The following is a 13,386-nucleotide window of genomic DNA, read 5'->3' as shown; positions in this document are numbered from 1 at the left end:
ATCAGCAGAGGATTGCGGTCGCGTGAGTTATAGTTGCCTGCACTAACTATAACGGGGGAATATATATATATATATATATATATATATATATATATATATATATATATATATATGTACCTACTGGCAGTCGCCAGTAGGTAGTTATTGTTAAGACCTCGTTTCTATTCAAAAAGCGTTTTTTCTTTTGCCAATATCTTTTGCGCCATTTGCGAATCTTCACGAATTTGCAAAGCTAATTTTTCACTCAGGTCAGCTCCTGTCTTGAAAGTTTCGGGGTGATTCGTCAAGCTGGGGACCAGAGTCTGTCAGACTTGTGCACATGAAACTAGCCCAAATGGACATGAAGACCTTCATCTTGATTCAGGCCACCTGGGTACTTGCTGTTAAGGTGAACCATGTACCCTGACTCCAACCATCTTAGGGCACGTTCTCTGTCACCTCCTCCTCCTTGAGTGGATATTCACCGGGACCCTGTCAATACCAAAGTATACACTGACATTACAATTGGGGCCATGAAAGTGATTACAATGCCATGCTACAGGGTAGCTAGTATCATGGTTCTAAATCGACCGTAAGTGTTCCAAGATCTGTTTCTTGACTGGGAAAAAAGCACTGCCCACACATTTGTAAGGCAGATAATCGTACAGGAATTAAAATGGCAGATGTCACTTTTAGGATGCCCTTTTCAGGTTTTAGGGTTTCGAGGAATCCATAGTTTTTAATATAAACTTAAAAGGGGCTTACATCCAGCTCCTCTCTTTCCTGGCTTTTCATTGGTGCTTGCGCTTGCCAGTCATTTGTCCTCCATCTCTATTGTCTGTAGCATATTTTCCTGCATTTACCAATGCTTGTTCCTTGTCTGCGTTTCGTATCACATTCCTGTAGCTAAAATACTGTTAACATCCACTTGGGGGAGAACTATTTTTTCATAAAGTTTTGTCTCTGTTTTATATAGCAGTTTATCATCCAGAGAGATATGTGATTTGCCCAGAATCACAGGCAGTTGTGCTGATGGCTCGAGTCAGCAGCTCTGGCTTCTACGCCACACCCTCTCAACTCCTGTGTTACTTGCTATTTTTCATGTTACTTATTTTTTAATATGTTTTATTTGTTCCCCCAACCTTCATTGCCTTTCTCTGAATGATTATACTTGGGCAATAACAGACTCTGTTTACAGTCTTTTTTGCAAGAAATAACGCTTTTTTTTTACAAGCTTTTCCTGCAATTCTGGTGCATTTTTTTTTTAGGTATTATGCCTCTTTATGGACACATATGTCATCGTTTTCAAAGTAGATCCTTTTGTTCCGGACAAAAATTGACACTGGGCGCATACTCTCAGAATTGTTAATTAATGTTCTCCAACTCTGTTCTGTTCTTTTTGTTTAACCCTTTCTCTCCATCACCAGCTCATATTACAATGTTGCTTGAGGAGCTTACTTATTTTCTTTCACGCTTTCTGGTGTTAATCTTCCTCGCCCTATCCCTTTATTGACTCACGAGGGAAAACATCTAATTCATAATTATCAATGTCAAAATCTGAATTATAAACGAATCAACCTGATTCCCATCCTTTACACATTTGTTATATTTTTAGACATGTCATTTTGCTTGACCATACAAAAGAAACCTTTGGTAGAATTTGGGAAACACAAAGCTATTACTGTTTTGTAAATCACACATGCCCTTCAATTCAAATTACCCAGGTACAACTTTCACTTGCTTTATGTCATTGGTGTCCAACATTATCCCATGAGGGCAATAAGAAAAGTTTCATTTGAAGTTAACACAATGTGTTCCTCCCGATCCGTTGACTTTAAATGTCATACAAAAGATCGACTTTTTTTTATGCATGGGCAGATTAAGTGATCTGCACAGAATCACAGGATGCTGTAGTGACGCTGGGACGCTCCCTTTTTTTATAAATAATTTAAAAATATTACTTAATTGTTGTTGTCATAGAAACTCAGGGGCTTCATTTTGATTTATACGTTATCCAGTAACTTCTCACCTGAAACAATAAACACGTCCTTTAGAGACATCTATTAACCTGTTGGTCTATTCTATAAAAAAAAAAAACTTAAATTTAATGAAAAGGAACCCCAGGGTAAGATGGTGCTGTAAAACCTAGAGCGACTGAGAAAATTACATATTCATATAAACAATAATGCATTTGCCTGTTTTTAGATTCTCTCTTCGTTGGATTTAAGAATGTCTGTTCAGTCGAAACAAATGTGATGTTTATGACGAATCCCCTGAATGAAGACCTCCAGCACCCTGTGCACGTGTCAGGGATACAGATGGCTGACACTGCGAACGAGGCAAAGATATTCATACACAGACCGGATGCAGGGTAAGTATTTGTAACACAGAGTATCCTACTGAAATCCATACCCTTGTGAACATATTATTATGCATGATCATTTACGTACAGTGCACAGGAAACCTGGCTCTTCTGTAGGTTCTCACCAGTGACACACATATGGAAAATTGAACAAAGGAAGGAAACGTGAGTTGCCCAGGTTTACAAATGTTGTTGAACATAAAAGTCAAGTATCAGAAGTCAGGCTTACTGGTTTAATTGACGGAAAATTAGGCACTAAGGGGCAGATTTATGTTAACTGGCGCATCCCTGCATATCAGCAGGGATGCGCCAATTATTATGCGCCACAGCTGCGCCACCATGGATGCGCCGCATTTATAATGCGGCGCACCATGGGGCAAAAACGGCACAGATGCGTGACGCATCTGTGCCGTAAAAGTGGCGCATTGCTGGAGTTGCGTCGCAAGCGCGACGCAGCTCCAGCAATGTTCTGGGGGGCCCTATCTGTACAATGCTGCATCAATCCTTACGCCTGCTTCAAGCAGGCGCAGGGTTTTGACGCAGCATGGGCCTAAAAGTGACTGAGTGAAATCTTGTAGATTTCACTCAGCCACTTTTAGGAGGCGTTCCTGCGCCGGAACGCCCCCACCTGCCCTGGAACGCCTACATGTGGCGCAGCGCTTTACAACGTGACGCATCTCCCAGATGCGTCACGTTGTAAATACCCCGCACCATGGCGCAGGATTTGCGCCGCTGCTGCGTCACAAAAGTGACGCAACAGTGGCGCAAGTGCAACATAAATCTGCCCCTAAGAGTATTGAAATGGAAGTGAGGTTGGGTGGGCACTATTTCTGTACACACAGTACAGACTCCATTTGCCTCAGATCTATAAAAAGAAAAAATGTTAATTAGCAAATTTCTAAGAAATGGTCATTCAACACGGTTCTGAGCATTAATTTGCATTTTCTTAAGCCGAAAAACACATTGTATAGGTACAATGTACAGAAGAGGAATCACATCATTTTACTTTATGCTACATAATAGGCTTATCTATTTCACAGAGAAAGCCCAAAAATGTATCTCTGCAAACAACAAAGCACAAAGAAAAAACTCAGCTAGAAAAGACCAGGAAACACTACGTTTCCCTTTGCCAAGCAACATCAGGACTTGTTTGACAGAATACTGTTGTGATTCGCCAACTTTTGAGTGTATACTGCGGGTATGTGGGCAAAGGTGTCCAAAAAACAGGGGGGCACATATCTAACTTCTATAATATAAATGATTTATTGGTTCAAAGTGATAATGCACCTGTAAAACAGGTAATATCCTGCCATCCACTTGCCTTAATGGAAAGTGGAGCATTGTTGCCGCAGTTCACACAGTGGCGGCTCATCTGCTATGGTGGAGGAGTATCGCCCCACTGCTTTCAAGTACGGGTGGGCAGAATTTGCGTAGTCGCGCTAAGCAAAGCTCTGCGAAACAATAAAAAATCTCCGTGAGCACGCAGAGTTCCGCGAACACGCGGAATTGCTTGTTCTGCCCATTTGCGATGCTTTTTTCCTGTTCGCGAACGCTATTTGCATGCTTGGGGGGAAATATCTCGTGAACATGCATTTTGAAAGCGAGAATAAGCAAAAAATTCCGCGAAGCCGCGGATCGTGGAATTTTTGGCAATTCCGCGTTCTCCGCGGAACGCAAAATTACCCAAATTCTGCAAATTCCGCCAGCGGAACGGAATTTACCGTCCAGGCCTACTTTCAAGCAGTGTGAGATGGAAAATCATAAAATGATATTAACTTTCATCTATAATCATTTTATGTGTTTTGGGCTGCTGTTTGGGGGGAGGGTGGCTGGGGGGTTGCTGCTCTGCAAGCAGGGCAGTGGAGAAGTGGTTTGCCCACTCCTGAGTGCACACTGACTGTTTGGTTGGCCCTCTCGGGCAGCCCAAAACAGTCATGCACACTTTCCTCTTCTCCAGGCAGGCTGCATTACAACCAGCAGGGAGAACATTCCCACCCTTCCAGCCCTTGGCTGAGTGCCGTGTAACGGAGCTCAGTCCAATCACAACGTTGCACTGCAGCTTCATGATTGGCTTAGGGCAGGGAGCCTGGCTGCCTGCTTCCTGTTCCTGTGTCAGAAGAAGTGGGGCCAAGCGGCGTCAAGGTAGGTGATTTGTTTTTCTTTCTCCTTTTCCTCGAATTGCGACTCCGAGTGTGACCCCCATCCCCACACCCACGAGCCATGCCAGCCGCGATTGAGTTCACATTGTCCATTTTCACTGCCTCTTTTTATGTCACCGTAAAAAAGTCTGTGTGGGTGTCTGAATAGGTTGTGATGGTTGTCGTTTGTGATAGACAGCCCTCACAAGCATCTTTTGAATTTCTGTATTGGTGATGGAGCCTTCAAAAGAGGAAAAGAAAGTCCAGGAAGAGGGCTCTAGTTCTATTTTCTTCATTTTTCCCTAAGGCTGCATCAGCTTTCTCATGTGTAGGCAAAATTGATCAAGGCTTTGTGCTAAGTTCAAACTCACAAAAAATGATGCCACCTGGTACAAGGTTCTGACAGTATTTGCTATACAGCACAAAACATGATTTGTGCTAAAAAGTAGAATTAATGTAAAGAAAAGCAGTGCTTAATTTGAGTCTGTGGTGTCTGGTGCTCAGCACTGGCACTTAATCATCAACACCAGCGCTTTTCATGAGCACCAGTTGAGGACACTTCCATAAATGGTAGGCACGGGGAGATTCAGTGATTTGCCCAGAGTCTCAGGATGTTAAGCAGAGTTGGAACCTGGTTTCCCAGTTCCGAAATCGGCAGGTCTAGCTAATATGCCACACCCTCTCTCCACTTTCATGGTTAGTAGTTGGTTCTGTTTTAGGTGGCGCTAACAGCAGAAGTGGGCTAGTGGAAGGTGCCTCCTGAAGAGAACCCCAGCGCTTATTTTTTTTACAAATTAACCATTGATGCAAAGTAACATGTTGCGATACTTTCCACTACTTTATGTCAAGGGAGCATCTGATGGGTGGTACATGGCCGTTTCCACAAACATCCATGTTTATTAACAGAAAAAACCCTATTTACCAAATATGGTAGACAGAAATTTGTACCCAAAAATTACGCCTTCTGGAGGCAGGTTTAAAATTGCACATACGCTTTAGTTTCTTTGAACTGTGACAACTTTATATCTGTACTGTACTGTCTAGCCCAAAGGCAATGCTGGAATGGTTTTAAACCGTAGCTGCGCACAGTATTTTGTGCTGGGAATAAACCTTTCCTATATAAACCCTATCCTGGACATCTCGCACACACCTTTGCTCCATGGTGTATATCAGTGGATATGCTGTCTCTGGCATCCATGCAACCCCTTTTCCCCCCTTAAAGGGTACCTTCAACTGTGCACTAAATAAATTCAGGATTTGTAAAGCGTGGCAAATCACCCATGAGGGTCTCAAGATGCTGAATCGTAGGCACAGGAAGATTAAGTGATCTGCCCAATATCACAGGATGTTGACGCTGATGCCGAGACTCTAACCTGGTTCCCACCGTCTATAAAGTTGGCAGCTCATGCCCTTACACCACATCCTCTCCACTGACACAAGCAGTGCAACTTCTAACAGCCTCTAACAGTCATTTCTCCTGTACGCATTGGAGCGCTCTTTATACTGCATGCTGATTGGTTGAAAAACCCCTCATGGGTTCAACTGCGTATTTGATTTCTTCATACAGCATGCTGGGAAGTGTAGTCACATCGAGCTTTCATTGAACACCTATAGTAGGTTCCAATGCGTACAGATTTCAGACAGTCAGTTAGAATCCTTGGTGGGATCTGGATGTGATGGGAGCAGGCACTTTTCATCAAGACGCACTGTGCTGGAAACAGGAGCAGGAAGATTCCTCTCCCTCAGCCTCTCATTGCTTCGAGATGGTGCATCTTGCATGGGACAGCACCCGTGTCATAATTTTATCCAACAAACGCCGAAGCTTCTCAAGATGCACTCGACAGTGCGTCTGCCATTCGGCATCATGGTTCGGCCCACCCCAGCCATCCAAGTTTGTTATATGGCCTGACGTGTTTCTGTTGCCAACGTACCACTTCATCAGAGGCATTTCTCCTGTGCGCATTGGAGCGCTCTTTATACTGCATGCTGATTGGTTGAAAAACCCCTCATGGGCTCAACTGCGTATTTGATTTCTTCATACAGCATGCTGGGATGTGTAGTCACATCGAGCTTTCATTGAACACCTATAGTATGTTCCAATGCGTACAGATTTCAGAGTCAGTTAGAATCCTTGGTAGGATCTGGATGTGATGGGAGCAAGCACTTTTCATCAAGACGTACTGTGCTAGAAACCGGAGCAGGAAAGTTCCTTTCCCTCAGCCTCTCATTCCTTTGAGATGGTTCATCTTGCACGGGACGGCACCCGTGTCATAATTTTATCCAACAAACGCCGAAGCTTCTCAAGATGCACTCGACAGTGCGTCTGCTATTCGGCATCACGGTTCAGCCCGCCCCAGCCATCCACGTTCGTTGTATTGCCTGACGTGTTTCTGTGGCCAACGTAGCACTTCATCAGAGGCTTTTCTCCTGTATGCATTGGAGCGCTCTTTATACTGCATGCTGATTGGTTGAAAAACCCCTCATGGGTTCAACTGCGTATTTGATTTCTTCATACAGCATGCTGGGATGTGTAGTCCCATCGAGCTTTCATTGAACACCTATAGTAGGTTTCAATGCGTACAGATTTCAGACAGTCAGTTAGAATCCTTGGTGGGATCTGGATGTGATGGGAGCAGGCACTTTTCATCAAGACGCACTGTGCTGGAAACAGGAGCAGGAAGATTGCTCTCCCTCAGCCTCTCATTCCTTCGAGATGGTGCATCTTGCACGGGACGGCAACCGTGCCATAATTTGATCCAACAAACGCTGACTCTTCTCAAGATGCACTCGACAGTGCGTCTGCCGTTTGGCATCATGGTTCAGCCCGCCCCAGCAATCCAAGTTTGTTGTATTGCCTGACACTTAACTGTGGCCAACGTACCACTTCATCAGAGGCATTTCTCCTGTACGCATTGGAGCCCTCTTTATACTGCATGCTGATTGGTTGAAAAACCCCTCATGGGCTCAACTGCATATTTGATTTCTTCATACAGCATGCTGGGATGTGTAGTCACATCGAGCTTTCATTGAACACCTATTGTAGGTTCTAATGCATACAGATTTCAGAGAGTCAGTTAGAATCCTTGGTAGGATCTGGATGTGATGGTAGCAGGCACTTTTTATCAAGACGCACTGTGCTGGAAACCGGAGAAGGAAGGTTCCTCTCCCTCAGCCTCTCATTCCTAGGAGATGGTGCATCTTGCACAGGAGGGCACTCGTGTCATAATTTTGGCCAACAAACGCGAAGCTTCTCAAGATGCAGTAGACAGTGCGTCTGCCATTCGGCATCCCGGTTCAGCCCGCCCCAGCCATCTAAGTTCATTGTATTGCCTGACGCGTTTCTGTGGCCAACGTACCACTTCATCAGAGGCATTTCTCCTGTACGCATTTGAGCGCTCATTATACTGCATGCTGATTGGTTGAAAAACCCCTCATGGGTTCATCTGCGTATTTGATTTCTTCAGACAGCATGCTGGGATGTGTAGTCACATAAAGAGTATAAATAGCACTCCAATGCATACAGGAGAAATGCCTCTGATGAAGTGGTACGTTGGCCACAGAAACGCGTCAGGCAATGCAACGAACTTGGATGGCTGGGGCGGGCTGGACCTTGATGCCGAATGGCAGACGCACTATCGAGTGCATCTTGAGAAGCATCGGTGTTTGTTGGATAACAACGGCCCCCAGCTATGAAAATCCGAACCCTGAATTAATGCGTGAATGGGCAGAAACGAACTTGGAGTCCTCGCGCAAGCTGGTGTTGATTATAATAAAATACGCTGATATCGATAGGGCCCAGTTACTCAAAGAAATTGATGAACTAAATGAGGATCTTGACAAAATTGATAAAGTTGAAGAAAAAACGAGATTGAGGAATGATATGGCTGCCTGGCTCAAGAAGGAAGAGATGAAAATTATGGAACGAAAGACATTTAAATTTCAACGTGATCGCAACGACTACCAGTTGGGACAGATCTTTACATTCGCAAGGAAATATGATTCTTTGCGTGTTCCTAAACCCAAAGCAAGTCTTCCCAGCAGGGACGTAAATAAAGTTACCTACACCAACGACACCATTCAATCAGACCTTAGTTCCCTGGGCGGCAGTGACTCTGAATCAGAACTGCGTGGAAATCTGGCAGCAGGTGCGATTCCCAAACCGACTCCAGCTCAAGAAATGAATTTTTTATGCGTGGAGAGGAGGCAAACTCTACGCCCGAGGCCAGCAACTATGGATCGCGACGCAAACGAACAAATTATAAATCCAGGCAGAGGCAGAGGGCGAGGAAGAGGAGCCTCAAGCTTGAACAGGAGAAGAGGAAGAGGATTTTGGGCAAAGAACCAGTAATCCTTGAGGATACCAATACCATTATCAACCTGACGCCATTGGAACTATCGGAGGGTGACAAAAGAATTCTCTCCTTAGGCTTATCGTATGCACCGCAGAATGATTTTGACTATGCCGCCACGCGCCTCGATCTATATAAAGCAGTACGCAAGATGAAGCTCAAAAAATCTTTTGCACTTCAAAATAATCGACGCAATACTGTTGACATTGCACATGAAACATCCCTGCAGGAGGCCATACAGGATCTATGGGACACTGAGGGTACAGGCGGAAGCAATGAAGCTAATCTTCGGACTGGTATCAATCTGCTGGGGCTGGTTACCCCGTTCAGACCCAAATCGACATATAACCCTATTATGCCACGAGATGCCCTTGATATTTTCAATGAAAATGTAATTGCAGGAATCAAGACACTGCATATGCAAACTCTAAATAAACGACGCCGATATAATCGGCAAACACAGCAATATCATCAACTTATCTCCAAACTCAAAGGCAATAAGACGATCGTTGTCCGTCAAAGTGACAAAGGGGGCAATATTGTCTTGTTAACAAAGGAGTATTATGATCATGATGCCTTCGACCAACTCAATGACAGGGTCTGTTACACCCGCACAACTGCGGCAGTCATTCAGGCATCCAACAATGAATTTGGGAGCAAATTGGCGAGCTGGAGGAGACATAAGCTCATATCTGAAACGGAGTACAATTACTTGAAAAATGACAATCCAGTCATCCCCACCCTGTATTTTATTCCGAAAGTGCACAAAGATTCTAGCAAACCCCCGGGCAGACCCATCATTTCAGCCCGGAAGGGCATGTATGAAAAAACATCAAAATATATTGATTTTTTTCTTACAAGACTTTGTAAAATCACTGGATTCTTATGTACAGAATACAGGGGATTTTCTGCGCAAGATTAATAAGGTTAAATGGAAAGATGAATACTGGATGCTGGCACTTGATGTGACTTCACTCTACACGAGTATTGGGCATAATGATGGCATTCATGCCATCAAACACTTTTTATCAAGGAAACCCGCTCTATTTGAAACTTATAATGAGATGCTGATCGTGATGCTTGAATTTTGCCTGCTGAACAATAATTTCATGTTTAATAGCCTTCTGTACCGTCAACTGAGGGGCGTAGCTATGGGGGCTAGCTTTTCCCCAAGCTATGCCTGCCTCCACATGGGTTACTGGGAGGAAATGATACTTCAGAGGGATCATGCCAAATGCCTTAAAGATAATGTGATAGTCTGGTTGCGTTTTATAGACGACCTCTTTGTTATATGGAATGGGTCTTTGGAAGAGGCACACAATTTTATTGAGAATCTTAATGTCAATAACTTGAACCTCCATTTCACAGCAACCTGCAGTCAATCCAGTGTTACATTTCTAGATACTGAAGTATATATACAGGCAGGCCAACTTGAAACTAGATTGTTCCGCAAATTGACTGCTGGCAACTCTACCCTTCATGCATCCAGTGCCCACCCGCCCCACCTGATTAGAAGTATACCTTATGGTGAAATGCTGCGGCTCAAACGTATTTGTAGCAATGAAAAGGACCTTAAAGCAGCTCAGTCACTAAGCAGGCAAAGGTTTAGGGAGAGAGGCTACTCTGCAAGCGTTATTGATAGTGCCATTGCTAGATCCAATGCCCTTAGCCGAGATGAACTACTAACATCCACTATCAGTGTCACTGGTATGGCCACAACTCAGACTAATCAGGGGAGGAAGGACAGCAGTTCATCTGATGCCTTTAGATTCATTATGGGTTACAGCAAGCAGCAAATGGAAATACGGAGAATAATTAACAGGAATTGGCCCACTGCATGGAGTGATCCAATAATTGGCCCTTTTCTCCCACAACGAGCTTTGATCACCTACAGTAGGGCCCCTTCAATGAGAGAAGCATTGGTCAATACGAGTCCTGAAACTATCAATAAAACTTCCTGGCTGCAACTGAATAGTGGATTTTACAAGTGTAAAACCAGTAAAGCATGTGTCCATGGCATTAACACAAAAACATACATAGACCCATTCAGTAACAAACAGCACAAGATTAACAAGTTGCTAACTTGTAAAACTGAATATGCGATCTATGTCCTTACCTGCCCATGCAATCTCAGTTATGTGGGGAGCACGAAACTAGCGGTTCACAAGCGAGTGCTGCAACATTTACGCGGGATCTCCAACCAAGATAACACCTACCCCGTAGCTAGGCACTTTAAAGAAACCCACAGAAGTGACATCAAGGGACTCAGTTATTTTGTTATTGACTCCATTGAACCTAGCAGAAGGGGAGGGGATTGGGAGACCAAGTTGCGCCGACTAGAAACACGCTATCTCCTGCAATTAAATACTAAGACCCCAACAGGTTTAAACATGACTGAGGCTCTGCACACATGCTTGGGCTAATTCCACATGTATAACTGAGCATTTAAAATCATCTATTGTCCAATCTTAATTCAAATGAACTAAGGTTTCCATTTGGTGATGACGATACATTTCTGTTCGCCCTCTCGGATTTTACCCTGTGTCTTATTTATGTATTTATATGGAATTTGAATCAGATGTATAGTAGGCAATTTTTAACTTTTTTAGTCATTTGTCTTAATCTATTTAATTGTTTTAACCATGCAATTATTTATTTAGTATTTTACTATTTATCTTATTTTGACATATTGTACTGTATTGGTAATTCTTGCGTATTTGCACATCTGAATTCGTCAATCATTCCTATACAATACTATCCTTGGAGACACTGCTCAAGCCTCACACGCTATGTAACCTCCCTTATCCGTATCCCGCCATCCCGTTTCCAATTGAACCGTCAATTTTATTGCATACCTACTCCTATAAAACTTTATTGTTCGCAGCCACTAGATGTGATATTGTCCCAGTTGTGACACACCGGTGGGTGTGTCCGGTTTCAAATCATTGTTATATAGAACATATTTCATTCATTAGTTTTTTATTTTCACTGGCACATATGCACTTTATTTACATAGTTACTCTGTTCCATCAGGTACATCTGTTATGGGGTATTAGTACATATTTATCGTTCTGTCATAGTAGAAATCATACCAAATATATGGTTCTTACCTTAGATAATTTATAGTATTTGAAACAATAGTTTGCTTCTAAATTTTGATTTCTGCAGTAAAATTGGCAATAATGGTATACAATCGAGTTTTAGAATGTTTGGGCATTTATGGTGCTATTTTATAATATGATTTACTTTTGAGCATTGCAAAGATACATTTGTACTATTTACAATTGTTCTTGTTATTAACTCTTTAATGTGTTATCTCAGTGACAACAAGAGCTTTGTTTGCATGAAGTCATTATATTGTTTCTACTATGTCTATGGAAAAGAAAAAAAAAACCCTCATGTGACCTCCCCATGTGATGTCGAACGTAGCAAGCACTAGCACTTTAAATATGTGGCTCTACGAGCACAACGCTGTCATGTGATCAAGGCTCTAGGAGAGCCGAAACGTTATGGCCGTCGCTCTGGGCAAATAAATGAAAAATTGCACCTTAAACTGGTTTGTGTACTACTTCGCAAGCGGCAGCAGGAGTATTGAAGCTGGTGGAGGTGGTTATTTTGATATATATATATATATATTATCTACTGGCGGTCGCCAGTAGATAGTTATAGTTACAACCTAGTTTCCATAGGGAATCTCAAAATTCTATTTTGAATAACTTTGGCGCCGGTTGACGAATCCTTGCGCAATTTTCAAAACTAATGGGGCGCTCCGTTCAGCTCCTACCCTGAAAGTCTCGGGGTGATTCGTCAAGCGGGGGCTGAGAAAAAGGGGGCGTCCCAAAACGCGTTTTCCCCATGCATTTTTCCATAGGACCTTTAGACACAGCTACAGCCCGAACGGCTGAACAGAATTACTTGAAATTTGGCAGAGAGGTAGCCATAAGGTCAAGGAAGTGCCTTTTGCAGGTCTGGTGTAAATCTGTTCAGTATTTCCTGAGAAAATAGCATTTAAAAGCATATCAATATCTATACGCGCGCACCGTGTGCGCACGGTGCGCGCACCCTGCCGTGCGCGAGCGCAATTCTGATTGGTTGTTAGATGTTGGTAAACATTCGAATCGGTCGAAACCAGGAAGTTTCGGCCACCATTTTGTCTCTCGCAGTCTGAGGGGGTTAAAAAAAAAGTGGAGAACGTGAAAAGTGGGCAGAGTGGACATTTCTTGACCCCCGAGCCTTGGTCAGGGGATCACAGAAGGACCCCAACGGTGAAATACATCTTTTTTTTTTTTATTTAAATCGCGAGGTGCGGGCACGGAGCGCGCACGCCGAACCGTGGTTGCTCGGTGCGCAAAGCGCACCGAGTGCCCACAGAGCGCGCACGGTGCGCGCACGGTGAAAAACCTGAAAAAAAAATGTAATAAATACATAACTTAGCATTTAAAAAACCGTACATATTCACTGAAAAAACCATAGGTTTCATACACGTTATAGTTACGAATTAGCATTTAAAAAAACTTGCAAATTCACTTAAAAAACCATAGGTTTCACACATGTTATA

At 43.3% G+C, this 13,386-nt stretch overlaps 1 protein-coding gene across 2 annotated transcripts in view; it reads left to right on the top strand.

Annotated features, from left to right (window-relative positions):
• The window catches only part of LOC146830895 (fibrocystin-L-like), a 1,171,295-nt gene that overhangs the window by 971,276 nt on the left and 186,633 nt on the right, over positions 1-13,386 (top strand). For both annotated transcript variants that reach the window (XM_085605085.1, XM_085605086.1), the window contains exon 70: positions 2,185-2,350. In XM_085605085.1, the coding sequence (XP_085461211.1) occupies positions 2,185-2,350 (166 nt within the window). The remainder of the gene's footprint in view (positions 1-2,184; positions 2,351-13,386) is intronic.

This window comes from Triturus cristatus, chromosome 5_1, assembly GCF_964204655.1.
Source record: "Triturus cristatus chromosome 5_1, aTriCri1.1, whole genome shotgun sequence".
NCBI lineage: Eukaryota > Metazoa > Chordata > Amphibia > Caudata > Salamandridae > Triturus > Triturus cristatus.
This window is presented reverse-complemented; position numbering and strand designations above follow the sequence as displayed.